Source organism: Penicillium arizonense, assembly GCF_001773325.1.
Source record: "Penicillium arizonense strain CBS 141311 chromosome Unknown PENARI_contig030, whole genome shotgun sequence".
Classification (NCBI taxonomy): Eukaryota; Fungi; Ascomycota; class Eurotiomycetes; order Eurotiales; family Aspergillaceae; genus Penicillium; species Penicillium arizonense.
In genome coordinates this window covers 85,669-113,494 of record NW_019173307.1, presented here as the reverse complement: position 1 = coordinate 113,494, position 27,826 = coordinate 85,669, and the positions used below count along the sequence as shown (strand labels likewise).

The window sequence follows — 27,826 nt, the reverse complement described above, 5'->3', positions numbered from 1 at the left end:
CCAAACTTGAATTCATCGTTCTGATTCTACTTTGGTACACTTAAATGACGCTGTCTGCTTTCTGTGTTAATACATCTGAGACAACTCGCATTTCTATAGCTCATGCAGGGAGATACTGGGTTATACAATCTGCTGGCCTACATGAGTAACTGCGGTAAAGTGCGAACGAGAGGAATTGCAATAAGTTACTATCTGTTATTAAGCAAAATAAAGAAAGACTCAGTCCTGTCGAATCACGCCTTGGCTTTGGTAGATGATTGCGTCAGATATCCTGTGCCCACATCTGCCTCTAAATCCGAATCCACTGCATTTAAAGGGCAAACAACACCTGGTACCACGGCAGGCACCAGCGTTGCTCGATCAGGCCAGACATAATTCAACACAAAGTAAAGAGTAAAGGAGAGACTGAACCCATAAAGATAGTTGATCGCATATAGATGCTGCAGGCCCGCATCGAGGTTGACATTATTCGGTGTCACAGCATGTGCTAGCCCTGGGAGAAGCGGCACAATGACGAACAGATTGCATAGGAGAGCACGCCAATTAGTGCCAAGCTAAATATTTAAGTGATAAGTTAGTCATATCTCCATTCTCAGTGTTCGAAGAAACATGCCTTATAGTAATATATTCCTCGGGGGTCAAACAAAGCCGGAACGTCGTATTTGCGTCGCTTGATGACCCAGTAATCGCAGCAGAGAATACCCGCAATGGGCGCCATGAAAATTGCATATGCACCCATAAAGCTAAGGAAAGTCTTCCCGCTCTTGATGATAATCCAGGGACATAGAGCCCATCCGCCTAGGAGAATACACATGATCATCCCACGCTTGATGTTGATCCATTTCGGGCACATGGTAACAACATCTAGGAAGATATTAGTGTGATTTCGTGTTTCTCATTCAATCGAACTGACCGTTGGCAAATGATACAGAGTTCGCTGAGACGTTGTTGCAGATTTGAGCAAGTAACCATAATGATCCACAGAAAAACGCCGCGGCTCGTCCGCCAGAGGATCCTTGCCATTGAGCGATTATTTCTAGTGGGCTCCATAGAATGGTACCGTATAGTTGTTTGGACGCACCGGCGGCTATGATACCGAAAAGACCGGTAATAACCTTGAACAGGGGAATCATTGGTAGTTGCCATACAGGGCTCCCACGCTTCTTGCTAAAGCGGGAGAAGTCTGAAATGTTGACCGCCAGTGTCGAAAAGCCACCTAAGAAGGGTGAGCCTATATTCAAGGAGTAGATTAGATATTTGCTTACCTGTGATTGAGGTCATGTTCATGAGCCACAACCATGCACGCTCCGAGCCATGAACAGTGGGTGGCTGCTTGAATATAGCGTCGCCACCCCCTGCCTTCACGGAAATCCAGATCACCGTAGCCAATGCCATGGGTGGCACGAGCATAGACTTGAAAATGAATATATATTGGAGCTTATGAGTGGGAATGAAGAGGAATGGTGTTTGAATGACATGATAAACAACATAGGAAACCATGCCCTGCGTCGTAATAGCGGCCGACTTTGGCAGATGATTAGGAAGGTGTGCGTAATTGGGCCATATGGCTGTAATCATCTGTCTCCATGTCAGCTCGGGTATTTCAACGGTAATGGGAGTGTGCCTACTGCGGTCACGCATTGCCCTCCATACGAGCTCTGAATGCCGAACCAAAACAGAGCCAGCATAGCACGCGATGCCACACAGAAATATCCAAAATATGTACCATAGCTGGCACGAATAGCGACAGGAAATGCGATATGCAGATCAGCTCCCACGGCTCCATTGAGGACTGTTGGGATGGCATTGCATAGCGCTGCGACTAAGGTTAAAGTCACTGTGTCTGTGGCGGATAGACCAGATGCATATGCCGAGCTGGCCGCCGACCACGTTGATACAGTGACCAGGTCTGACAGCCAGTATTGTGTGAAAGTCCAGCCGGTCCATGTCCATTTCTCCGGGGGAACTGGGTCTTGATCGGCGTTACTCCACACATGTGGTGGAGCTACACTGCTTTCTTGTTTGGGCAATGCCCAATCCTTGCGATGGGTACGCAAACGCATCATTGTTGACAAGACCTTGATACAGGGGGCAACATTGGTCTTTTGAGGGCTTGTTGAAGTAGCAACGGGGAAGAATCATCCGGGGCTCCTAGATAACGGAAGGTGAAAGCTAATAACTTACAGAGCGGCGAACAAGTCGATATCATACTCTGAGGCGTTCTCAACATGTTTGTCCCCAGCATTCCAGTATACAAGTAGTCAGGCGTGCCAATGGCATCGCATATCGCTTATCAGCTATCACGGATCAGCCAAGTGATAGCATCGGCCGAGATGATAACGCATATAAAGCCAAGAATCACCCAACCCGTCTCTCACCCGTGTGGTCAGGAACCTTTATTATTATTATGAACTCGGTAAGAAGGAAGCGATTGGCATGTGCAGAGTGTACCCGTCGAAAGATCAAGTGCGATAAGGTGTTGCCATGTCGGAATTGCCGCCATAGGTGAGTGTCAACCCCCTTGCTTAACTATGTTAGTTCCTTACACGGATATCTAGAGGCAGTTCCTGTTACCGCACTCCGCAGTCTTTGTCCCATCCGCGAGTAACTGCAGAATCCCCACACATTTCCCGCGTATCCCGCCCGACCGAGCTCACAGGAACCCTCGCCGCCTGTTTAAATGAGTTGCAAGCGACACTTCAGTCAGTGAATGCAGGCGAACGCTTGAGTCCGAATTTGGATGATAGCGCAGTGCCGTTGTCAGCGGGACAAACGCCATCAACGCGAATTCCATCCGAGGCAGACGACCCCAGTCCCAGTCGTGAGACAGCCGAGGTCGAGGATGCTGCAACAATATTGGAATTCTTGGCATGGGGTCGGAGGAAAGTCCCTGATTTCGACGGTCTAGCTGGGGATCAAAACGGGATTCAGGGACAGTCTCCTGGAGATGTATCTCAACCTGGAGGTCCTGCTGATCATCCTCAGTTGCGTTTGACTGATGACCAGTCTTCACTTCCAGTCTTACAGCTCTTACTTCCCGAGCCGCCAACTTTACTTCGGATGGTAAACTACCACTGCGAGTGTCTTTTATGGTACCATGCATCGTTCCATGGACGCGTATTTCAACAAGAGGTTGATACCTTCCTCAAACGATATCACGGTCATATCGAAACCAACCAAATCGATCTCCAGTGGGTTGCGCTTCTCTTCGCCGTCCTCGCAGGAAGCATAACATGTGCACCGCGCCCAACAGCTGTTTCATGGGGATTCGAAGACCCAGAGCGTGCAACGCTGGCTCACCGATTCTTCAAGGCTGCATTAGTCTGTCTGAATCTTGCAGATTACACTGCTCGTCACTCTTTATACGGAATCCAATGTATCACGACTATGACCATAAGCGCGCATTTGCTCGGCCATTCAAATAGTCATTCCGTCAAACTAGCATCCGTTGTGCGGGTTGCACAAAGTCTAGGAATGCACCGACTTGGCTCCGAAGCCGATGACGATACATCAAATAGAGCACGAAGAGAGATCGGCCGGCGGCTCTGGGCAGAGCTTTGTATCCAAGATTGGTTCTCGATACCATTTTCAGAAAGCTATCTCATTCATCGAAGGGACTTTAATACAGGCAAGCCTATGAACAGCATGGATGATGGCGATATGAGACCAGCCCCTGATAACGAGCCTACCCCTGTTACTTACCATCGTTTTCTGTATGACATCGCAACCCTCATGCCCCAGCTTCAGGATGATATATCTGCGTCGCACACACTATATGCCAAATATGAGCATGTCATTCGGTACGATAAGCAAATGCGCTCGCTTGTTAGCAAGGATGTTCCCTCATGTCTTCGCAACACCGCCATTGACCCCTCTTGGCCTCGATATATACCCTGGGCACGCCATTGTCTGACAATCAGCTCCGCGCACAAAATTATCATGATTCATCGCAAGTTCCTTTGGTCCAGTTTTACAAATTCGGCATTTAACTTTACTCGCAAAACGTGTATTGCGGCGGCTAAAACTATAATTCGGGAGCAGAAACAACTGACCAAGGAGAACGGACCAACACTGTGGATTTATCACGCATTTAGCGTTGCAGCTAGTGTGGGTTCCTCCCGATATCCGTTTGGTGCCGCACAGCCTAATCTTTGTTCTAGATCATACTTTGCTTGGATCTTTTTTTCGATCCACTTCCTGACTCTGACCAACGAGATAACCGCGCGCTGGCTAACGACACAATTGAGATTTTGTCCCAAAGCGATACAAGTATGATTGCTGCTAGGGGCGTTAAGATACTGCGCCTGTTGCTTCAGTTTGAGCAGGACCGAGGGAAATTATCATCTTCGTGGGATATCCGCGGTCTTGTCCAGTCTTTCTGTGACCAAGAGGTATCAGTGGGTCGTGCAAGTAAATCGCAACCAGCTGATAATATGCCTCCCACCGAAGCACACTCGCCACTTTCATCAATGCAGCTGCCGAGTTTCCCGCCGCAAGAGTCTCACTCTGAAGAGTTGTATAGTAATTTTCTTCTTCCAAACTCCAGGTTTGGGATGCATGATTCTCTAGAGGATATCCTATTACTCGCGCAGACTGGAGGATCCTAGTTTACTGATGTATTCTCAATTTACAAATTTGAAGAACATATATTTGTGCTCGTCTTTTCAACAGCATGCATTCACACATGTGGATCATATAAGACTGGGGTCAATAGGGCCAAGTGTCAGCACGGAAATAATTCCGCTAGAAACCGTGCTGTAATGCTTTGTCACGGATTCATAATGCTGCTGATTAATTTGGCCCGCTTACCCACTCGGCACTATGTAACTCCGTACATCCGGCTTTTGTCTGATTGGTCAATTGTTGCGTTTTATCCGCTATTGCGGGACAATTGTGAGAAATCGACGGATGGAAATAGAAAAAATGGTGATCTGGCCATTAATGAATTTGCAATCCACTATGTGAGCCGATCTATATAAACGCCGCCATCCTAGGACTTTTGGTTTGTCCATCCATTCCAATCCACCCCCACTACACCCCTCACCTTCACAATGACCTTCACAAAGAGCGAATTCAAGAACCCCGCTACCACCACTCTCCTGGAGTTGGTCAAGTCCCGTCGTACCTACTACGGACTCAAGGCTGAGAGCCCTATCTCCGACAATGCCATTGAGCGCATTGTCCAGGACTCCGTTCTCCACGTCCCCAGCTCTTTCAACACTCAGACCTCCCGTGTTGTTCTCCTGCTGAAGGAGGAGCACGAGAAGGTCTGGGATATCGCCATCAGCGCCATGGAGGGCCTTGTTGCTGCCGGCCACGTTCCCAAGGAGCAGTTTGAGACCGCCACCAAGCCCAAGCTGAACGCTTTCCGCGCTGCCTACGGAACTGTACGTGCTCTGTTGATTGAAGCCTAACGCACATCAAAATAGTGAATTACTTGCTGATTGCTATTTCCAGGTCCTCTTCTTCGTTGACTACGAGTCCCTCGCTCCTATCAAGGAGAAGTTCGCCATCTACGCCGACAAGTTCGACCCCTTCGCCCTGGAGTCCAACGCCATGTCTCAGTACCTTGGTATGTTTTCCCGTCCGATTTAACATGACAGACATGAATCTAACAATGACTAGTCTGGCTCGCTCTTGAGTCCGAGGGCTTCGGCGCCAACCTCCAGCACTACAGCCCCCTGATTGACGAGCAGATCACCAAGACCTGGAACCTGCCCGCCTCATGGAAGTTGGATGCCCAGCTGGTCTTCGGTGCTCCTACCTCCGATGCTGGAGAGAAGACCTTTGCTCCTGTTGAGGACCGCTTCAAGGTCTTCGGCAAGTCCGCATAAATCATAGAAGCATCTTGAAATTACATAGCGTTACGAATGAAAGACCATGGCGTTACGAATGAAAGACCATGTCCAATCGTTTTCTTCTGAAATCATACAGGTCAGCAGGTAGAATTCAAATATGGTAGAATCATGGCCCAGTAAGGAGAGGATCTGCCAAACATGACGTTGCATGCATGCAGGGCGATCTTGATCAAAGCTTGGTCCCGCAGCGAAGGGTCACAGAACGACAGCGGCTGTGGTGATCACCCGAACATGCACGAGAAGGAAGTTAACATTCAAATCACAACACCAGCTATCCCAGACTTGCGGTTGTGACTAGTTATACAGAGTCCCACCAGTTCGCTACCCAATTCGCTACCCAATGGAGGCAGGGAGGTTGAAGCGATAACAAATTCCATCCCCTGATATTCTGACGATCATTACAAACTCGACTCATCTTTGGGGACGTAACTATTGCCCATATATGCATCCCGAACACACCCTGGGCCGACCGAACATCCATGCAAGATCCCGACTGGACCTGCTTCGGTCACTCCTTTTCCCTCGGAAATCGGGTTCCGACACGAGGATATGAAGCCGTGCATCCGATTGGGCATAAAACTCGTGGATAAAGTCGATAGCAAAGTGAAAACTCTTTAACCGAGTGAATCCCTGTCGATCTAAGGGCAGACATGTATTGATATGCGGCGCTTCGTACTTCATTCTCTAGTGGCATTCCATCACGCATCTCACATGTTGTGAATAGATCGACTGTCTCACTTGCCTCGCAATGATTGTCCTCAATTGTGTTTCACTTCTTCTCTTCCACGTCAGATACAAGAACAGGAATATGCCGGGGTTTAGCGTGGTCGTAGCTATGCATCCCTAGATAAGAGGACTTGGTTGGGCAGGTATCGTCCGCTGGACATAACTGATGCGCAGTAAGATCAGATCGTCGGTCCCACTGTTCGACAGTACACGCAAGCGTCCGCAAGGGATTCTGATATGTGCCCGGGAGTGATGTAGAAGTACATGTAATGTATACGTAGAAGAGAAGCGGTTAAATGTCGACCTTATTTTCGTGGAGTTCCACCCACTCCACCATCGACCACACAATATTTAGTCCGTTTTCGCCACAAGCGCTCATATTTCATGTGAGCTTTCCTACTTTTTTTCTTCTTCATCCCCCATCCCAAGTATCGTTTCTGGCCTCGACTGTCCCAGCATGTCGAACGAGCATCGTGCGGGCGCAGAGCGTCCACAGGACCCTGTCACCCACACTGAACCCAGCCAACATCCAGATCCAAGTCAAGAGCTTCCAGATGCAGACTCAGCACCTGAATCCAGTCGGTCCTCGATGTCCTATACAAGGACGTACTCGACTCCAGCGACCGGGGCACAAACCCCAGATCCATTAATGGGAACCACCATCGTCGACAGCGTCGCACTCCAAAATTTATCATTCAAAAAGATGGACCAAGAACCCGATGAGCCCTACACGATCGACACCAAAGGACCCCAAGTAACAAACCGAAAGGCCTCAATCTCGGGATCCCGCAGTCGGGACGATGTCGCCGACGAAGCGGCATCCCCGATCCGAAGCAAACAAGGCATCCCGCCCGAGATCCCGAACTTCACAGCGGAGCTCATCCTAATCTTCGTCTGCTCAGCAGGCCTAATGCTATTCTCATTCCTGCTCGGCGACATGCTCGCTCCGCAAGAACAAATCAAAAAAGCCCTCGGCATCACCAATACCGAACTCCCGTGGGTCGTCGGCGCCTTCAATGTCGCGAACGGCCTGTCGGTTATCATATCCGGCTCGCTGACTGACCTGGCACCACCGAAACTCTTAATGGTCGGAGCGTTCGCTTGGCTCGCGGTATGGAATATCATTGGCGTGTTCACTCTGCATCCGTCCCGCTATATCCTGTTCTTCGTGATGCGCGCCATGCAGGGCTTGGCAATCGGCGTCTTGGTCTCTGGCAGTATGAGCATCCTCGGGCGCGTCTATTCACCAGGAATCCGCAAGAACCGCGTCTTCTCCGCGATGGCAGCGTGCGCTCCATTTGGGTTCTCCCTCGGCGCTATCCAAGGCGGTGCTTTATACCAACACCTTCCATGGATCTTCGGATCAAACGCCATCATCTGCGCACTGCTCTGCGTTGCAGCCTGGTTCAGCATCCCACCACTGCGACCCGTTGCTGATGTCGCCGGCACTGAAGCACCAACCCTCCGTCAATTCGACTATCTAGGCGGTTTCTGCGCCGCTGGCGGCTGTGTCTGTCTCCTCTTCGGTCTAACCCAAGGACCCGTCGCCTCCTGGCAACCATACACCTACGTTCTGATCATCATCAGTCTCATCTTATTCGTCGGCCTATTCTTCGCAGAACGCCGCGCTGTCCGCCCTCTCATTCCCAACCGCCTCTGGAGTACACCAGGCTTCACGCCTTTGATGATAGCCTACTTCCTGGGCTTCGGGTCATTCTTCGGCTGCTGGCAATTTTACGCGATCCAATTCTGGCTCCGAATCCAACACGCCACGCCCATCGCCGTGGCTCTCTACCACATCCCCAACGCACTAGTCGGCGTGCTAGCAACATGGATCGTCAGTCGAATCCTCCACCTCGTCCCGGGTCATTATATCTACGCTGTATCGATGTTCGCCTTCACGCTCGGACCGGCATTCTTCATTCCCCAGACTGCCAACACGATCTACTGGGCTCTTTCTTTCCCTGGTGTTGCGCTCGTCACTTTCGGTCCTGATCTTGCTTTTGCGGCTGCTTCTATTTTCATTACTAGTAATGTCGCTCGCTCGTACCAGGGTAGTGCGGGTGCGTTACTGGTTACGAATCAGAATCTTTCGTCAGCGATTATGACTAGTGTTGCTGATGCTATTGGGACCCGTGTTGATCGTGGTCCGTCTGGTGAGATCGGGCTTGAAGGGTTGCATGCTATCTGGTGGTTTGCTCTTGCGGCGCAGTTGCTTGCTGCTTTGGTTACGATTGTTTGGGTTCGGATTCCTAAGGAGGAGGAGAAGGAGCATGTTACTTGATTTTATTAGACTTTTAGATTTGGTGTTTCGGTATATAGATAGACTTGGCGTATGCCTCTAGACATTACGATTTATGTTTTGCTGTTCCTTTCTTGAAGATCTCTATTTTCATTTCATGTGTCCCTGGAATCAATCTGATGATCTATACGATTGCGCGGATATTCGTTGCAGATTTCTTCTTTAATCTGCCACTTTCATGACGGGTCCACGCCCAGACTCCCAAAGAAGATCAACCTGACATACATCTCAAGAAGTAAGGATTATATCATACACATTATAAGGTCCATCGAGGTTAACTCTCTTTTCGTGCTTGGTGCGAGTATATGCTTCGATAACGGCTGCTAGAGGTGAAACGATCAATTCCAGCATATGTATGATTGAGACGATTCCATAAATCAGGCCACGTATAAGATCGCTAGGATCATAGAGAGACTGTGGCTTTCAGGAAATAGATAGAAAGTAGTTGTAGTGTCTTGAGGTTATATCGCGGCTATTGAAAAAAAATGTAGAAAGACAAGATAATCCGTTCGAATACCATGATTAAATATAACGAGAAAGGGGTTAAAAAAAAAAAAGACAGAAATGTCAGTAAGCCACCCATTTCAAAAGGTACCTCCCAAATCGCAAACCCGAGCCAAATAAAAGGAGAAGACAAGAAACCAAAGTAAGCCGTCACCATGCAGTCATTAGAAGAGAAAATAGTCGCCCGTATGCTGGACTGAAAATAACCGTATATATAAAGAAGCGAAAGAATAAGGGTCAAAAGGGTCATCAAACATCCGTAACTAGCCGCCGCTCACTGGAATTATCGTGTTTAGTCAACTCATGCTTAGATGAGTCCTGCATGATACTCATCTCGGTAGTAACCTCGATACCGCTAAGAGAGCTGTGGCTTGCGCGGTCACCAGGTTTGACATTTATGGAGTACATATCATATTCCTTGTCGTGGTTCTGGCTGAAAAGCTCCGTGTGGCGTCTTTGGCTGCGGGTTGTGGTCATGTTGGTGACGGTGGGTCTGTTCTTGGAGGTGTAGCGGTTGTAGCTGTTTGTAGAGAGGAGCTTGGGGAAGATGCGGCTGATAATTGGTCGTAGGACGGGTAGACATGAGCAGATGATTGCGACGTTGCACTCTGCTGCGGTCCAGTAGGCGGCTCCGACGTTGCTGTCTGTTTTGTTCGTTAGCTTTGGTTTTGGGGGTCGAGGTTTAATGTGGATAGTGCGTACAAGAAGTATCGGTGCTCTGTGCTACTTGGCGGAGACTTGATAGACGGAGGATACTGGTAATCACAACCCTAGGTGATATGTTAGTCTCCACTTTTGACCATTCAAGCGCGGTCTGGGACACATACAGAATACCGATTGCGAAGACACCCATAAGAGCGAGCTTTTGCATGCGGGGGAGTTGGAGTTTAGAAAGGAGCGGCATCGGCAACAGAAGAAGTGAAACGTCTGTTGCGATATTCATAGAAGCATTGAAGAACCAGACGGCCTCAAAACTTAAACAGCTGCCTGGCAGGTCGTGGTTCCAGAATTTCGCCACTGGAACACAGTTCACGTAGCCACTGATGATAGCCCATGCTGAGTAGGTGGCCACGATGGCCATCATAATGTAGCAAGCGAAGCGGAATGATCGACCAGGGAAAATGCGTAGATATTGGAAGAGAATGGAGAACTTGGTGAATGCCAAGCTGGCGTTATACATGGGGATAGCAGCCCACAAGCACTGGGGTAGGTCTGTCAGCAGGAATTCGAAGTGAAATTGGACATCGTTTAAAGTAGGAGATGACCTGTTGGCACATACCTTGAGTTGTTGCTGCAGAACATTACTAGGAAGCAGATCTGAGTGGATTCCCATGCCATAGTGTAGTTCTAAAATCACTGTTAGTGTGGGTGTCCCTCAAATTCACAACCAGACCTTGAACTCACGAGCAGCAACGAGGGCTAGGTAAACCAGAGCAAACACCAAGGAAATCAGAATAGCCCAATCCTCTCGACCGGTGATCTTCATCAAACCGAGTCGTGCGTATAACCGCATGGCAACAATGACGGTGGAAATGGCGGTCAGTACCGTCGTCACTACCAATGCACGTTGACCCTGGGAATGGCCATTGTCCCCATCGCGAGCCATCAAAGCGTGTAGAGAACCATTCATGGTGTATATGTATATATGTCGAAATAAAGAGCGTAGTAGTGGGAATAGTCGCTAAAGAGCGTGGGGGTGAAGATATTTAATAGGTCATGCCCAAGATCAAGGCGGCACGGATACCCTCAATTGTTCTTGCTCACTGCATCGAGCACTATTGGCGTTGAAGTCGAGTTTCACCCAAGCGAATCTGATACCTGAGAAGAAAGAGTCCTCTTCGGGACAGCGAACGGGGACAAGCTCTTTTGAACTCAGTCCAAATGTCGATCAGTGGCTTCCCAAACTGCGGAGAAACAGTCAGTTCATGCATGGGTCGACAAAGATTTGCTGTTCGCTTGCTTACCGTCCCCACAATGCTTGAATAGTCTGCTCAATAGCGCACCCATAAGGCAGCGATCCCCAGGTACTGAACCAGGTTTCTGGGAGGCTTGGGCTGCCGTGAAGACGCACGCCATACGGTCCGCCAATGGAAACGACCAAGCAGCCTGCAGAGAAACATCAATGGAACCCTTTAGCGCGGATTTAGTCGCCTGGTCTCCACCTGCATAGGCGAGGTATGGACCCCGAGAGGCGGTTTTCCGGCAGTACCATTCGGGGGGGGTCAGAAGAAGGATACGATTGACATGTGGCCGCCGAATGGGCCATGGAAATCCTGAGCTGTCTTTTACAGTTCCCCTGTTGAGTATGGGCACTCGAGAACGGGCCTCTTTTTTAGAGAGTTGACCCACCATAGTGGACACTATGCCGCGTTTTCAATGGCTGCGGGTGTGTTGCTCCTTGTCCAGGGGAATAGTGCAGGGCATACAGGCAGGGCACACATGGTCCAGGATCGTGTTACATTATTGACGTTGCATGAAGCTTGTTCTCCGCTTACTCCGCGACAGAGTACATGTGCCGAGGTATTGAATGCATATGCAGCTTCACCAAGCATCACTGGAATTGCAGACGTGCCCGACCAAATACCGAGTTAATGGAAATCTGACTCAGGGCTGATATTTCTCCCTGAGAAGGATGAGACACGATTTACAAACGACCTTGACTATCAACTTGACAGAAAACAGTGCGCATATCACTTCCTATTCAGGCTACAGAGTCAACATGGATACCCCTGACACCAAACATCCCTATTGTTCTTTAACTACACTTCTGTAAAGGAAACAAAAACCGATTACTCGCTCAAAACTACTCAATCAACTAGACCAACTACAGCCAAGGATTGGTGATCATTTTCCATCCCCCGGGAACATGTTTTGCACCACACTAAATGCGCCCCTGTCAAGGAGCTCCGCAATGATCGCCACTATTCAATAATGCAGACTTGGAACTCCACCCCGGACATCAGTGCCACATGCCTCCGCGTACACGCGGGTTTCACGGTGTGCTCATCCAGCGCACGGGCCTACAAATATGTGGATGTTCTCAATTGCTATTGCGACGTTAAGTGCTGTTGACCTCCGCAGTCCGCGTTACTCCAAGATCTGCCGATGATGTGCTTAGAACTGAATTGGAGTTGCCTTCCTGATCTCTCGGGGAGGCGTTCTTTGCCGTGCTAATGATCGACAAGCTACTTTAGTTTGAAGTTTCTTGCGTTGCATCAAATTGAGGACCATAGGAGGGGTACGTTATGATGCCGCCTTGTAGCTAGATCATCAATAATGGCATACTACCCCGGATCAGGATCAGATTCAATAAGTTGGATAATAGCTAGTTCGATTTGGTCTAGGTTGCAACTGAGATTTGTCAAGATTCAGCCCAGGAAAGATCTTAGATCGCCATTCAAATAATGGCCCCTTGGACCTTTGCTTGGTCTACTGTGATTGTGCATATACAATAGTCTGTTTTGGTGGGACTTGCGAGGCACATGACTCTTCTTGTTCAATTTCGGCCCCAAGCTAAGTGTATATGATTCGATGAGTTAGCATATCCTCGGATTATACAGACCTCTCGGCGAAGTTTCTATGCCATTCCTCCCCAGTCTCGAGGTTATTGTATTAGTAGAGTAATGGCAATCCCAGGTGCATTCTCCTCCTTCCGACAGTCTTTGTCGGGAGGTACTATCAAACTCTCATAGACCACAAGATTACGGTCCGTGCACATCATCAAAATAGTAATACATCTGCCTAAAAGTCCTAAAAGAGTTCAATATAGTCAATACCGATCTAGACCGTTGGCTTACTGTGATTATGAATCTCTCTTTGGCCATAAAGTCGACCCCTATGTAGTCAAAACCCAATTCACCATGGGGCATGACTCTTCCACCAACAGAATTTCCTCTAACTATTTCTTCATCCGGAGTCGCTCGCCCAGTACATGTACTCTCTTTCAGCGCTACATACTGTAATGGCACACAACCCGTAGCCAACAAAACTTGACAACGAAGTAACCAATACCAAATACTAAATAGAAAACAACAAAATGAACCGCTCTAAGACAAGTTACGAGAAAAGTCCACACATCTTAACCGATCTAGAGCGCCTTAGGCTCATAGTAAATCCACTGTACTGGCACCAGAAGACCCACGTCCAATTTAATGGCGTATTCCTGCTTGGCGCTACGCCAGCCCTAACCTCAAAGACTGGGGAAGTGAACCCTGATTTGCGGATACGTGCATGCCAAGACGAGTGGGTGCGTTGGCCCCGGTTTTGATCAGAATTGTACGAACAAGAGGGAGAGGGTTGGGGACTGGATCTTTGCGCAGTGTGAAGTTGCTACAGTGTGTATGACTGTAATGGATGAAAGAGAGGGAGACCGGGGTGGCTGTTAGATTTCGATATGAGGAAAGAGGGGATTGGAATGGAGTAGATCTGAAAATTGGGGCAGCTTTGGCTCGGACTTCTGAAAGAGCTCATATTCTGGTGTATCACATTCTATGTACAGTATGCAAGCACCAGAAACCGAGATCTTCAAAATCATTGTACCGGTCGTAAATGTCGCGATATTCCGTGGAATTGAAAAGTCTGGGGTTGTAAAAGCCAAAAGCAAGACACAGAGGATGAATACTAAATAGATATACGTTTCAATAAACCCAGAAGGTAAAAGAATAGCGATTCCTCTGAATAGAATACAATTCAAGAACCACACTTTCGCCAATAATAACACAGCCAGGTAAGACTCCCAGCAAAGTAGGTGGTATCTTAGTGCGCCATTTATCTCTCGAGAACACCAGTGCAAAAAAGAAGAAAAAGAAAAAGAAACATTATCCGGATCACATTATTTTCGTCACTGCTTTTGGACAGACGTTGAATGGTTACCGCCTCATCGCGGCCAACTCGCGCTCCTTGGCTCGGAGTGCCTCGCGCATATTCTCGGCTTCGCGTTCTAATCTAGCACGGCGATCTACCGAGTCACCAAGAGATGCAATGCCAGGCAACGGTTGCGGGGTATGAGGTGCGGGAGACACAGATTGGTGGAGGGGTTGGGGCCTGTTCAGGTTGGGATCTGAACGGGCTTCGCCGCGAACATCGGGTTGGTTCAGGATGGATGAGATGGAGCTAAGCCGGCCGGGTGGGGTGGGGTTAGCCGAGGACATGATCGGAGGCAGCTGATTTGACCCTGCCTCCAGAGTGTTGGGGACTGGCAGGGCTTCCGTGGCTGTCTCTGCCAAGGTTCGCTTTCTGGGAAGGTTGAGGGAGTTCGGGGATGCCGAGCGTCGGCCGTAGGACACGGGAGAATGACCCAGACGTTCTACTCCCAACAGCATCGGTAAACCGTGCGAGATGGAAGCGCCATGAGGAGGCACAGATGAGACATTGTAGCCGGTGAAATCGACCGGTGGTGGCGCGAAAGGCATGGGTCGGGGTGCATCTTCAGTTTTGCCAGGCATCATGTGATAATGGTCCATGGGCTCGTTGCTCATATATCGATAATGATCGTCGTGGCCATGAGCCAAGGTAGCAGGCGAGGCTTCTGGAGATGCGGAAGAGCCATTGGATGACTGGGTGGCAGCGGTGGGAGACTGGTCTCGTAGGGCAGGAACAACACGTTTGCGACGTTTGATGATAGACTTCTTCATATTCGTGGGCCGATAGCATCCGTGGAGCTTATAGTACAATCCTGCATCCTGTCAGTCAAATGGAGCCATAAATAATGTGAGCAGAGGATGCTAACCACAAGCGTTACAAATCGGGTGACCCTGTTCGTCGCGTCGCCAAAGAGGAGTCACGGTCGTCCCACAATTTTGGCAAGCAACGAGAGTATTATTCCCATCGTTCGAAGCGGGAACCTTCACTGGTGGCTCCTCTTTCGGCGCGGGTCCAGGCTCATTTGCTGGAGCACGTCCCCATGAAGATTGAATGGCAGTGGTTCCTCGGGGTGCGGACTTGTAGATGCGATTATTGTAAGCTGGACATCCGTCGCACCCCTCGGCACCACCGGTACCATTACAACTCCCACCACCAGGACACGAGCCCTTGCATCCACCTCCAGAGTGTGCGGAACCATCGGGGTTGACATGAGCGGGAGGAGCCGGCTTTTCGCCGCCTTCTGGTTGCATGCGATTTCGTTTCGTGGGGCGGGCGACGTTGCGAGCCTTGAGATAAAGTCCGCAGGCATTACAGATCATCGCTCCTGTCGGGGAACGACGCCAAAGTGGCGTGCTTTTTGTACCGCAATTGCTGGGAGATTGGAGTCAGCCCACCAATCAATGCATCAAATTGAATCAATCACGACTCACCTGCATGAATGTCCTACGAAAATAACGCTTTTTTGCCCGCTTGGTGATGTTTTTTGGCCTGGAAGATCATTGTGTCCCCATCGATCTGGTCCAGACTGGCCAGACTCCTGAGCCGTCGAATCCTCCCTGTAGTGATCTGCCATATGTTCACGACCCGCCTGCGCCGAGGAGATCAACTGCTGAGCAGCATCCAAGTCCTCCGCTGACGGCTGTCGCATCGGAACGTCCTGGTTCCGAGGCAAAGAGTGAAGAGTCTCCATTTGTGGGATGGACGCTAACATTACCACCAGCGATTGAGGCCGGGAATCCTTCAGCCGTTTCAGGATTGGAGATAGCGGGGGTCGACGAGCGAGACGGGGGAAGCGAGGGGAGGAGAGGATATCGTAGGGAGAATGTGAGGGCGATGTCGCACCACAGTCGAAAGCACAATACACCGTATCACTCTAAAACCAAATGTCGGTCAAGCTGACGGTTGGAGATAGCAAAGTCAGTCCAGCAGGAAGGGCTGCAGCCACGATGCTGCAGCGGTGACTCGCGCGGACAACGACCCGAAACCGAGTCGAGGGGTGTCAAGATTGGCGTTTCAGAAGACTCGGAAGATAGAGATGAGTCCGCCACAGACAATTACCGATGTATATGGAAGAGTGGCGACCCAACAATCAGGTGATACTGATTGCGACAGCTGACAGCGCAGAAAGGCGCCAGTCTGACTAGCGAGCGATCGTGGGGAGACGGGCTCGTTCGGGAACAATGGCCGACGCAAAAGCACGAACAGCGAGGCCAGGATTGGCTAAGAGGCTAGGGAGCTGCAAGATGGTGATCACTCTCCGTCGGGAAGGGGCCAAGTGGGCACAGGAAGGAGTAGGAACAATAGGAGAATGGGAGGCGAGTAGAAGATAGTAGGCTGGAAGAGAATAGAGTGAGTAAAGGGTAGAGGTAAAGGTAAAAGTGAAGGTAAAGGTGGAAGGGGAACAAAGAGGAATGCGATGCTTATCGCAAAAAGGGATTTGGGGTTATCGATCTAGGGGCGATCGCGGCATATCAATCTATCACTCTAAACTGCCGAGTTGTTTCTTACCTATCCTTTTCGCCTTTTCTTTGCTGTGGCAATGCTAAGAAATCTCTTCAACATGCATGTCTTAATCCCCAGATAGATCAGACTCCACTTCTGATGAAGATTACAGAAACCAGCAAGAAAGTGGGAATTTCACCTTCCCAACTGAGCATTTAGTGGAGTTTTGCTAGGCAATCGAATATGTACGGTCGCTGATTGGCTACACATTGATGACTAATGAGGTCAGCAGTAATCTTAGTCTTCTAATTCGCCACTCGGCTCTCGAGCACACCGAAGCGATATGACCACGTAGTAGTTAGGGGTGCTTTTTAGTCCGTTAAGCCCGGGCAAAAGTACAAAACGGCGGAACTTAGCGACGGACTAAACTATAAGTTTGCCCCCGAACGGGCTCACCGGATCTCGGATCAATAATTCATTAATGCCATATCCAATTTCAAATATAGTACAGGTCTCTTAAACTTCGAGCTGGTACAGAAAATCTCGGAGACCCAGCCAAATCATCCATGCATCCCCTCTTCCCCTGAAAAGCTCGATCTCATAACAGCTCCGGGTCCGTCATCACGATCAGAACCTGAGATTCCCCAGGGAGTCGCGCACACTGCACGCCGTATTACGAAAGAGATCGTGGATCTGTCATGTTGCCAAGGTCATGCGCCCCACTCGGGGGCCATGACAGGAACCGGTCATCGCCACCTACGCAGGCGGCACTTTAGACCTGCTCAGCACCCCAGCCCTGGTCAGACTCGCGCATGTTGGAAGGTGGTTCGATGGAAGGGATGAACTCGAGAGCGACGTATCCGAGACCGATGAAGCCGATCAGGGAGCCGGCAATGATGCGCAGGACGTGGTCGTGCAGCAGGATGGAACCGATGAAGACGTAGACTGCGGATGAAAGAGATTAGCCACCTGTCCCGATACATTCTTTCATGTTAGAGATTCAAGCACTTACAAACACCACGGCCCAGGAAGGAGAAGAGGAACGACGCATAGCGGTAAGCGTGGTCCGGGACGTTAGGCAGGAACTCCAGTCCAGCGACAACTGCACACACATTAGCCACTAACTGGTATATAGGTATTGCAAAGCATACCAAGACCGAAGAGGATCACATAGACGCCCAAGATGACAGAGCTCCAGGTTGCGGGGAAGAAGTTGCTGATGCCTCCCAGCACCATGAACACACCCACGGCGATGTTGACAAGACGACTGCAGCTGGTCAGAACTTTACTTTTCGCCGCACGCGCACACGCAGAGCATCAACATACAAGATGTTTGTGAAATCCATTTTGATGACTTTATGGTATGTTATTCAGATGAAAGGGATCTTCTGGGTCTCGTGGTCGCGAATCAATAGTGGGGATCGCGAGTCGCTAGGCAGCTGCAAAGATCACAGTAGTGACAATGGGTCTCGAATAGCTGGGTTGAGTCTTCAATAGTCATCAGTTAGCTCCTGATATATCTGTCGATGCCGTTCAATCTGGATAGAGTGTGAGGAAGAACGGCATGTTCGCTGTCGGGAGTTGGCCAAGCCGTCGAAGGTGGCTGGGTCAACAAAGGGGAACACACACCTGTGGGGTCGGTGAAACAATGAATAGCCGTCCAAAATGACGAACACGTGTTTGATCAAGCTCAGGTTGCAAATGATAGTGAACAGGGGCAAGGTGCAAAAGCGTTCACTGCTTCGCTGTCGCAAGCAGCGGGTCGCCAAGCCCGTCATTGATGAGTCAGCTGTGGTTGCGACGAGACAACGACGCCGCTGTAGGTCACGTGAAAAGCCACAGGACAGTGCGGGCGCTAGACCACATCCGGGATAGAGTTTGAGATACCACGGGGCAGTACGAAATTGAGATCTGTGAGTTGAGAAATGTCAGCTCTATAACTCTAATGAGTTACGAACGGATATTTGAGAGACTGATGAAACAAACCTTGGAATTTACCCCTAGTTCATGCAAATAATGCGACCGGGATCGAAACGAACATTATATATATCTTCCACTTTGTGCTGACGAGATGGATATATACATAGGGGAGCCTGCAAAATGGTTGAAACCAAGTTATGCAATGTGTATAGGCAGGTACAGGCTTGTAGTTGGCATGTTTACATTATAGAATGATATATTCCCTACCTTTGTCGTCGAGCGTTCAAGCACAAGTTCAACAAGAGGCCTCTTTGCACCCTAAACAAAGGTACCTTTGGGAGTATAGGAAACAGAACATCTTAGATAATCGGACCTACAGAAATATAGGTGCAATCCGCCTCAATAGTCAGCCATACAGGCAACTGCAAAGATTTTGATATTTATATCTTCCCACATCAAATTCTGCAAGTAACTTTGGTGGGAAGATTCTACCTTGCGTAGCCTCATTGGCCCGAATGCCCCCGGCTGATTATCGATAGATCATGCAGACGCCTGCATAAATTATCACCCCATGTATAGTGATCTGCAAATGACGTTAATTAATTGGCTTATAAATGCACCGCGATGTGGCAGTATTGCCCCAGGATTTCGAAAAATGACAGCGATATTTCTTCACAAGCTGAGGTAACTGTAGCCTTAATATACTTTGACCTGCTCCGTTTCAAGGCCGCAGGTGTGAGATGAACTTAGTCCCTCGACTGCACGTTCCCCCTTACATCTTCAGCCGCACGCTGTTGCTTCTCTTTCTTTCTAACCCCCACCTCAACCGATCCCCCGCCTCGAGGAAGTGAGGTGAAAGCCAAGTTCGCGTTCTTTGCGCCTCTCTTATCATCTTCCTTGTACTATGGAGGATAGTATAACCCCATCCTCAGAGCCATGGTTCTTCAACCTAAGGTCTTCAAAACAGTTTATCGGATTGGCTGTGTTCATAACCACGTTCACTGATGGGTTCCTCTATGGAATCGTAAGCTTTGTCAAGTTTATCTTCGGCGACACCTAATAATGCATTCTGATGAATATTAGGTAGTAGCGGTTCTTCCCTTCTCATTAAACATTCGTTTCGGAGTCCCAGAAGCCGACATCCCGTTCTGGACATCAACCTCGCTGGTCGTTTTCGGTCTTGCAATGGTACTTGGTGCACCAATAGCGGGCTGGGTTGTCGGAAAGTGTGAAAGAAGTCAAATACCGTTTCTGGGAGGTCTTTCTTGCGCATCCGGGTCAACCCTCTTGTTCATGCTTGGATCAGCCCCGTGGATGATCATCGTGGCAAGGATTTTCCAGGGCCTATCGGCTGGCGTGGTTTACACAGCTGGTCTGACGCTGCTGGTTAACACGATCGAGTCACACGAACTGGGTCCCTGGATTGGCTTCGGGCTGTCGGGTATGAACTTTGGTGTGCTTGTATCACCCACACTCGGAGGAATCGTTTATGAAAAGACAGGGTACTATCCTGTTTTTATTATGAGCCTTGGTGTGGTCGCCATTAACTTGGTTCTCCTTTTGCTCATTATCGACAAGAAGGCTGCAGCAAAGTACCAAGATCACGTTAGCAAAAAAAGGCCCTTTTCCTTGGATGGAAGTCCGCCCAGGAGCGCGGTTGCAAATGGCAAGCGGCGACTATCGCATGTTGGAGAAGATGCGGCTCTGACAACTCCGCTTCTCACACACTACAGAGAAGTCTCTGATGTTGTGGCGACGGAGCCTACTTGGTGGACTGTCGTTGGGGGCTTTCTTAGTAGCCCTCGCATACTCGCTGCGCTATATGGATGTCTCATCAATACCATATTGGTGGCCTCCATGGACGCGGTACTACCCATTTTCGTCAAGCAAACCTTCCACTGGCTATCTGGCGCCACAGGGGCAATTTTCCTCAACTTGACTATTCCATCTCTCATCGGTCCATTTATTGGAATAATATCCGACAGATATGGCGTCCGGTTAATCTCTGCCATAGGATTTGTATCTGCAGGGGTGGCAGTGGTTCTCCTTGCTCTGATACAACACAATACCGTTACAAACCATGTGATGGCTTGCATACTATTGTTCTTTGTTGGTGAGTTTTGACCTACTCTCTACCAAATACTTGTGGGGCCACTAATAGAATGAACAGGAATAGGACTGAATACCTCTCTTACCCCCTTGGTTACAGAGATACCAAGGATCGTGAAAGATCTCCAAGACGAGCGCCCTGAAGTCTATGGATACAAAAGTGCGATTGCCGAGGGATATATGCTGCTCGATGCTATGCTTGGTGCTGGCACTGTGCTCGGGCCATTGCTCTCTGCGGTTGCGTGTGACTACGTGGGATGGACCGGATGCACTGTCATGTTGGGAGTGCTGAGTTTCTCTGCTATAATCCCGGTAGTGCGTGGACCTCAACTCCACATATTCTTGTTCGCATTTACTGACGGTTAATAGGCGATGTATCTGAAGCCACACTTGGGAACTTCACGAGCATAATGTTGATTGCTCTCCACTCATTTCTGGAGGTCATATCGAGTTGGAAAATAAAAACGTGCCATGATGAATTACAATTCTTGAGACTCGGGCACGGCTGAAAACTCTGTTCAGTACATAGGGTATACCGCTAACAAGTAAGACAAAGTAGAGATCTACTACAATATACCAGGAGAAGCAGCTTAGACAATCTAATAGACGAGACTGTTGAATGTGGTTTGACGTAATTCTGTAGAACTCGACTTTTCATACGGGTATTTTACAAATATTATCAAGACAGCATGCCTTGCATTTATGACCTCGAATATTTGCTTGCCTGCTTGGTCATATACTACTGACTCCGAACGTAGGAGAGAAAGGATCCCCGCTTTCTGACAAGTGAGTATATTACACCACGCATAACCACTGTGACGGTGTTGATTCGACCACCTGTAGCTTAGAGTAATGAACGAGAGATCTGCAGTGTCCGTAATCGATCTGGTCAATTTATCGATGATATCGCACAGAAGCATTGTCTCGCCTTTGCCAAGATCACCCTTGATTTTAGGAGACGGAACGCTCTCAATACAAGAGCGATGGAGGGCTGTGTATGACTATTTCTGACAAATTATTATGTTGCTCACCATGTGGTTCCTTTCATGTTGGGGCCTAATGCCCTTAACGCAAGTAGAAAGATATAGCATACACGCTAATAGCTCACCGGGAAATAGCGCTAATCTAGAAGCAAAATGATAGGCACAAGATAAACCAACAATCAGTCCATATCGAAGATAACATCATTTCCATGGCCATCTAAAAATGAATCCCATTGCTACCCACAAGCTTCTGATAGCGTCTCTCAGTCTCCACCCCATCTGTGGCTCATCAAACTCTGGCGTGGGGAATGAGAAGTATTCATGTGAGATGGCTCCAGGGCGTGCAGTTCTGAGACGGCAGTGACGTCGGGGCTTTGCTTTGGCCCCCAATCGAGCTGGTGTTGCCTCTAGGGCCGAGCCTAGTGAAGCAGTTTCGAGGGTTCGAAGTGAGGAGAAGGTCGGCTTACACTCACCCTCCAACTGAGGTGGTGGCAGTTCTGGGAGTGAGACTGGTGTAACGGCTTCGATGCTTCGAAGTCGGGAGGACGTCGGCTTCCAAGATTGCTTTCGAGGAAGCTTAAAGACTCGTCCCGCGACGGCAGCTTCAACAGACTTGGACCAATCAGACACTGACTTGATTGGGCTGTTGACCAGAAACCCATTTCCGATGGCAAGACCGGGGGATGTGTATTGCTGGTTATTGCCAGTGTCTATCATAATTTGGTCCTTCATCACATCCTCATCATTCATCCATGCCCCATGAAGTGAATAGAGTTTGAAAACACGGCCCTCGGAGGCTCGTAGGAGGCTGGACCCGCGCATGCTCAAAATATCCTGGTGTTGACCTTTGAGTCTGACTGCCACGGGATCAATAAACGGAAGGGCTCTGTTCATGATCGATTGAACCCGGAACACATCCCTGCCCGTGGGAACCTTTGGTCCAGCTTGAATACAGACAAGGGAAACCTCGGGGGATGTCGTACTCCGCCTTCCGATGGGCTCACACATCCAGTTGAAGTGATGGACATCTCCCTCGTTCTGTGTGCTCAACGCACGGTATCGTAACATGGCTTCAACCTCCTCGTCAACCTCCACAAATTCCCAATCTTGGCTGGTGGCTTCGGTGAAAAAATTCAAGGATGTAGTCGATGGAGGATAAGAGGAATCTGACTCTTCGAGGTCAGGTGCCTCAATAATTGTAAGGTTAGTCAGAGGCAGCCCCTTGGACGGCATCACCTTTGAAGTGAGAGGGAAGAGAGAGTCGGTGTTAGAACCAAATAAGCGACACTGTCCATGGCCTGAAATTAGTTTATATCTCTTGAGAGAGGATAGAATTGGGCGTGGGGTGATAGTAAGTGGATGGGAGCGAGGTGGTGTTTGGATGCGTTCTCTTGGGAGATTATCCCTCGAGTGAGAACCGCAGCAAGAGTGTGCAATACCTACATCGTGTGAATGATATAGATTGTCTTCAACATCTACCGCCCAGTCAAAAGGGTCTGGTGGAAGGAGGGTGGGAAAGGCATTGGTCGTGGACATGATGTCTTCCTCCACATCGTCGGCACAGCTGGAGGATTCCTTCCTTAAGAGGTTGACGGAAATGGGAATGGTGCACCTGGATGCAGTTTCGTCTTTGACATCAGTGGCCCAATGGGAGAGCTCAGGCTGAAGAGTACTAGGAGAGGTTGGGATCGAGCTTTTGGAAGCGATCACCTGCTCCACATCGTCTGCCCAATCGAACGATTCGCGTTGAAAGAGGTTGGGAGGAATAGTGTCCTGTATAACGCATTCATCTTGTGAGCCTTCACACGGTAGAGTCTCTACTGAGCCCCCGGGATGTATCGGGTTGTGGGGAGACATGTTGATATCTTCACGGGATGCAGTCCATGGGAAATGGGAGAAATGGTAAATGATATCCGATGGTTGGGAACACAGAAGAGATGGGAAAAATAAAACAAAAGCAAAGAACCAACAAGAACGAGCTATGAGTACGGGAAGTTGAAGCACAAACTCTTGCAACGGGTCATCAAGAGAGAAGAATCGTCAAGAGGGAAGAATTGCAAGAACGGGCCAAACGCGTTTGGCCTGGTTGCTGTCGGCAACAATTGGAACAGCTTTGGGATGGAACACTCCTATGCTCCTGTCTATCGATGGTCTATGATATTCAGAATGCCAAAGTAGAAACTGGAACGCGTATTGGGATGCGTATTGGGATGTGGTCTTATTTAGCAGTGGGGACAATACCTATTTATTGCCAGTCTACCAGCCCTTCTTTGAAGCTATGACCTTCGTCGTCTAAGGGAGGTGAAAATGGTATTGATGACATCTTTGTCACATTGCTTCAAGGTAGTCAATCAACAGAAGTTGATTAAGGATCCGATCCTTTGTACTATGGAACAAGAGCTCCCAGCCTGAATCCTGTTTTATCAAAGCCCAGACAGCTTCTTTGTGCCAAACGCATGAATCCCATTCGCCTCGAGCCCAAAGAAAATAAAGAATGACACAAAGGGCTTCTACAACAATGGCATGCAGTACGCCGGAGGTGTTATACTCCGAATACTTCGAGAAGTGGGTCCGGCCTTCTGTCCGGGCCACGATACGTGCTTATGTCAGCCCCTCATGACGCCGATTCCCCGCAGCAGCTCGTGATAGTCATCTTTTTTTCTTTTCCACTGTTCATCTGTTAGCTGTAAATAGAGTCTACAATCCATGAACAATCTACGAGCTTGTTCTAGATCAATTGGACAACTCTACCGACTCTCATCTCCCATCACAGCTTCATCTCTCCCCGCATCCCCCTTCGCTTTTACGGTCCAACCAAACTCCATACGATCAATGGCCTCCGCAGCGGCAAAGCGCCTCGAGGGCAAGACTATCGTTGTGACCGGTGCCTCTTCCGGTATTGGAAAGAGTACTGCCAAGGAATTCGCTCGCACGTCACCCAAGAATCTGAAGCTGATCCTGACGGCTCGCCGCATCGACTCGTTGAAGCAGGTTGCAGCGGAGATCCAGCAGGAAGTTGGCGACGGTGTCAAGGTCCTTCCTGTGAAGCTGGATGTCAGCAACCCAGAGGAGATTAACAACTTCGTTCCCTCCTTGCCGGAGGAGTTCAAGGAGATTGACGTTCTAGTGAACAATGCGTGAGTCACACACAGCAAACGGCGTGGGTATCCCTTCAAGATCAATACTAATAAGCTTCATGCAGTGGTCTGGTCAAGGGCGTCGCCCAGGCAGGTGATATCGCCGCCGAGGATCTGAAAGTCATGTTCGACACCAACGTCACCGGCCTTATCAACATGACCCAGGCAATCTTGCCCATCTTCAAGAAGCGCGATGAGGGTGGCCGTGGTGACATTATTAACATTGGCAGCATTGCTGGACGTGAGCCTTACTCTGGTGGTAGCATCTACTGTGCCACCAAGGCTGCTGTCCGCTCGTTCACCGATGCGATGAGAAAGGAGCTCATTGCCACGAGAATCCGTGTTATTGAGATTGATCCCGGCCAGGTTGAGACTGTATGGCTATTCACACTTATTCCGTTTACACAAGCTAATGACAATTGCAGGAGTTCTCTGTTGTCCGATTCTATGGAGACAAATCCAAGGCCGACGCTGTCTACAAGTAAGTCAAACATTACGACTTTCAATGCGATCAGTACTGACAGCTAGCAGGGGTGTCGAGCCATTGACTGGTGACGACATTGCCGAGGTCGTCGTCTTCGCTGCCAGTCGTCGCGAGAACGTCGTCATTGCCGATACTCTAGTGTTCCCCAGCCACCAGGTAAGCTTCCGGTACTATATTAAGATTTCTGATGAGCCCTAATGAACATTCCTTCAGGCTGCGGCTGGTGTCATGCACCGTAAAGCATGAGTATTCCCATAAACAGACGACATAGATGTTAGATGTAAGGTTTAGATAGTGTTCATCGAAGCAAGTTACACACCCTGTGGCGCAAGCCATGGATTCCATCAACAAGTGATGTATTTGAAACAGAGCGATACAAAGTGCATGGTGGAACATATTTCACTTGATGCATAGTATACTACCCCATCTATCAACAAGGCAAGTAGGCGTACATTTATACCAGTAGGGACACCAAATATCAAACATTATATAATATATCCAATCCCCTAGAGAGCGGCAACAGCAATAGCAGCAGCAACACCACCAGCAGCAGCCCAGCGAGCATTGCCAGTTATCATGGGCAAAGCAGCATTAGGAGACGATGTATGGGTGCCAGTAGCAGCAGCACTGCTGCTCCCAGAGTTGGTAGAAGTACCAGTAGAAGTGCTAGAAGCAGAAGTAGTCATGCTAGACCCGCCAGTCGAGGAAGCAGTAGAAGCAGTAGCCGAGGCACCAGTAGTAGCGGAAGCACTGGCACTACCGGCGGCAGTGATACTAACAGGCAGAAGAGCGCCACCGGGAATTTCAGTGAGAGGTACGGCAGTGCTGAAAGCAGAGGAAATGCCGCTCTCAACCATGCCTCCTGAGCAAGTAACGCTGGTAGCGTCGTAATTGCAGCGCTCATCGAGGGTACTACGATAGGAAAGGATCATCAGCTTTTGGATTGCGGGGAAACTGGATCGTGATCTTCTTGGTGGCCACTTACATTCCTTCCATACCGTAGTTGATAGCGGCGGTAGAAGAACCCTGGATAACGGTGACGCCGCCGGGTGGGACGCCGCAGTCGTTGGCGTCTTGGCCGGAGGCGCATTGGACGAGGTAGGTGGTCATTTTGGCACTCTGGGTTTGGAGGATTAGTTTTGTTGGGGCATTTCAATTGAGAGGATATTCAAAACATACAGATCCGAGAACGCTGCCTACGAGGTTTTGCTGGTCGAATCCAGGCAGGAAAAGAGTGACTGTCTCGGCGGCGACGGCGGTGGCACCGGCCAGGAGAGCGAGAGAAGCGATATGCATGGTGGGTTATGTTAATTATAGACAAGTCAAGCGAGCGACAGAAGTTGGTGGGTATACTATAACGTTAAGCAAAGAAGAAGAAGAAGAAGAAGAAGAAGAAGAAGAAGAAGAAGCAATTGAGAGCAAGAATAGGGCCATGGCCCCAATTAAAAACAAAGGTCGATTGCTCTCGTCAGACTCGAAACTTGCCAGTCCAGCCCAGTCGCCGTCTAAAGCCATTTCGGCCATTTGCCGCAAACAGGGCCTTCCTATTGGCCACTCTCATTTAAATCAGGATGGCTAAAGGCCACAGACTAACCTATAAGGGCATAGTGTACACACTAGCGCCGGCGATAAGTCTCGAGCTAGACCACATTAGGCATATCGTACCCCTTGAAGGGTCAAAGGTGCCAGCAAATCTTTTGCCTCAGCCTCCTCGCCCCTAAAATTGGACACTTCCGGGGTATGAATCGGTTATATCCGGTGGGTCGACCATTATTGTGTTTGCCGTAAGATCCGATTATTGGCCCTTTGAATTGTAGAACGTCCAGGCCCTGTTTCCTGCAAAATCTCCACCAAAATCAACCCTTCTTCACCTTAAAAATGGCGTCTTCACATATCTGCCAGGGTGGCAAGCCCTGAGTTTGGTACGATCTGATCAGTCGCAATCCCCCTGCCGGACACCCCGGCTCTCATTTTGATTTCTTTTTTTTGGTTGAATCTCTCGTTGCCTTATTTTCATGGCCTGGGCCGTTCTAGCTTTTTAGCCGCAAGGGTGAGATGCTGTCGAGAACTTCCTAGGAAGTGATGAGCAACGTACCAAGCTTGAACCATATCTAATTAGATTTCCTCTCTGACCTACAGTACCTCCCTTTGCACAAAATGCGTGGGAGTTGCCTTCCTTTTGGTTTCTGATTTCCGTATTTTCTTTTCTTTTCGCCTGGCATTAATATTCCACACAAACATGATGATGGCAAGGAGTTCTGTTTACCAGAACCACTTCGTGCTAGACATAAAATATTATGTCGAGGACCTTCTACTCTCAATTGCGAACAGCATTATCCACCATCCGGACAAGCCCAGCGCCCAAGGCAAACTGCCATTTCCTTTTAGATCATGGACCCTGAGACGCCACGTGAACGATGGCTTACTTTATGTTCATGTGCCCGGAACATAAAGTCCACCAGGGTCCGGTATATGCATGCATACCCGGTAAGCCTGCG

General features: G+C 49.2%; 12 protein-coding genes across 12 annotated transcripts; 5 read left to right on the top strand and 7 right to left on the bottom strand.

Annotated features, from left to right (window-relative positions):
• Positions 1-233: 233 nt before the first annotated feature.
• On the bottom strand, positions 234-2,066 carry PENARI_c030G10451 (nucleobase cation symporter-1 family protein; the record flags this gene model as incomplete). The annotated part of the gene is made up of 5 exons (XM_022636426.1): positions 234-554; positions 656-864; positions 914-1,216; positions 1,266-1,578; positions 1,629-2,066. 5 exons carry the CDS (start codon positions 2,064-2,066, stop codon positions 234-236), a joined length of 1,584 nt encoding a protein of 527 aa, XP_022483748.1.
• Positions 2,067-2,407: 341 nt separating this feature from the next.
• Positions 2,408-4,615, top strand: PENARI_c030G08790 (fungal specific transcription factor domain-containing protein; the record flags this gene model as incomplete). The annotated part of the gene is made up of 4 exons (XM_022636410.1): positions 2,408-2,416; positions 2,539-4,107; positions 4,161-4,521; positions 4,608-4,615. The coding sequence occupies 4 exons, from the start codon at positions 2,408-2,410 to the stop codon at positions 4,613-4,615; spliced, it is 1,947 nt and encodes a 648-aa protein (XP_022483732.1).
• Positions 4,616-5,051: 436 nt separating this feature from the next.
• On the top strand, positions 5,052-5,834 carry PENARI_c030G01631 (uncharacterized protein; the record flags this gene model as incomplete). Its single annotated transcript, XM_022636360.1, has 3 exons — positions 5,052-5,387; positions 5,458-5,572; positions 5,626-5,834. The coding sequence occupies 3 exons, from the start codon at positions 5,052-5,054 to the stop codon at positions 5,832-5,834; spliced, it is 660 nt and encodes a 219-aa protein (XP_022483709.1).
• Positions 5,835-7,041: 1,207 nt separating this feature from the next.
• On the top strand, positions 7,042-8,868 carry PENARI_c030G07407 (uncharacterized protein; the record flags this gene model as incomplete). Its single annotated transcript, XM_022636402.1, has 1 exon — positions 7,042-8,868. One exon carries the CDS (start codon positions 7,042-7,044, stop codon positions 8,866-8,868), a length of 1,827 nt encoding a protein of 608 aa, XP_022483725.1.
• A 771-nt stretch (positions 8,869-9,639) lies between these two features.
• PENARI_c030G10643 (PTH11-like integral membrane protein) lies at positions 9,640-11,020 on the bottom strand (the record flags this gene model as incomplete). Its single annotated transcript, XM_022636428.1, has 5 exons — positions 9,640-10,034; positions 10,093-10,160; positions 10,218-10,591; positions 10,670-10,737; positions 10,795-11,020. 5 exons carry the CDS (start codon positions 11,018-11,020, stop codon positions 9,640-9,642), a joined length of 1,131 nt encoding a protein of 376 aa, XP_022483735.1.
• Positions 11,021-11,262: 242 nt separating this feature from the next.
• PENARI_c030G09180 (uncharacterized protein) lies at positions 11,263-11,742 on the bottom strand (the record flags this gene model as incomplete). The annotated part of the gene is made up of 2 exons (XM_022636413.1): positions 11,263-11,294; positions 11,355-11,742. The coding sequence occupies 2 exons, from the start codon at positions 11,740-11,742 to the stop codon at positions 11,263-11,265; spliced, it is 420 nt and encodes a 139-aa protein (XP_022483739.1).
• Positions 11,743-14,258: 2,516 nt separating this feature from the next.
• On the bottom strand, positions 14,259-15,943 carry sreA (siderophore transcription factor SreA; the record flags this gene model as incomplete). The annotated part of the gene is made up of 3 exons (XM_022636406.1): positions 14,259-15,064; positions 15,119-15,624; positions 15,684-15,943. 3 exons carry the CDS (start codon positions 15,941-15,943, stop codon positions 14,259-14,261), a joined length of 1,572 nt encoding a protein of 523 aa, XP_022483730.1.
• Positions 15,944-17,467: 1,524 nt separating this feature from the next.
• Positions 17,468-18,041, bottom strand: PENARI_c030G07747 (TVP15 family protein; the record flags this gene model as incomplete). Its single annotated transcript, XM_022636407.1, has 4 exons — positions 17,468-17,640; positions 17,708-17,797; positions 17,847-17,962; positions 18,022-18,041. 4 exons carry the CDS (start codon positions 18,039-18,041, stop codon positions 17,468-17,470), a joined length of 399 nt encoding a protein of 132 aa, XP_022483731.1.
• Positions 18,042-19,519: 1,478 nt separating this feature from the next.
• Positions 19,520-21,135, top strand: PENARI_c030G00582 (uncharacterized protein; the record flags this gene model as incomplete). Its single annotated transcript, XM_022636353.1, has 4 exons — positions 19,520-19,639; positions 19,699-20,728; positions 20,786-21,039; positions 21,094-21,135. The coding sequence occupies 4 exons, from the start codon at positions 19,520-19,522 to the stop codon at positions 21,133-21,135; spliced, it is 1,446 nt and encodes a 481-aa protein (XP_022483782.1).
• Positions 21,136-21,908: 773 nt separating this feature from the next.
• PENARI_c030G05506 (uncharacterized protein) lies at positions 21,909-23,564 on the bottom strand (the record flags this gene model as incomplete). Its single annotated transcript, XM_022636390.1, has 2 exons — positions 21,909-22,994; positions 23,187-23,564. 2 exons carry the CDS (start codon positions 23,562-23,564, stop codon positions 21,909-21,911), a joined length of 1,464 nt encoding a protein of 487 aa, XP_022483787.1.
• A 975-nt stretch (positions 23,565-24,539) lies between these two features.
• On the top strand, positions 24,540-25,574 carry PENARI_c030G01794 (SDR family oxidoreductase; the record flags this gene model as incomplete). The annotated part of the gene is made up of 5 exons (XM_022636362.1): positions 24,540-24,844; positions 24,910-25,219; positions 25,270-25,325; positions 25,376-25,484; positions 25,542-25,574. 5 exons carry the CDS (start codon positions 24,540-24,542, stop codon positions 25,572-25,574), a joined length of 813 nt encoding a protein of 270 aa, XP_022483714.1.
• A 260-nt stretch (positions 25,575-25,834) lies between these two features.
• On the bottom strand, positions 25,835-26,624 carry PENARI_c030G05110 (uncharacterized protein; the record flags this gene model as incomplete). Its single annotated transcript, XM_022636388.1, has 3 exons — positions 25,835-26,240; positions 26,314-26,447; positions 26,508-26,624. 3 exons carry the CDS (start codon positions 26,622-26,624, stop codon positions 25,835-25,837), a joined length of 657 nt encoding a protein of 218 aa, XP_022483766.1.
• Positions 26,625-27,826: the final 1,202 nt, after the last annotated feature.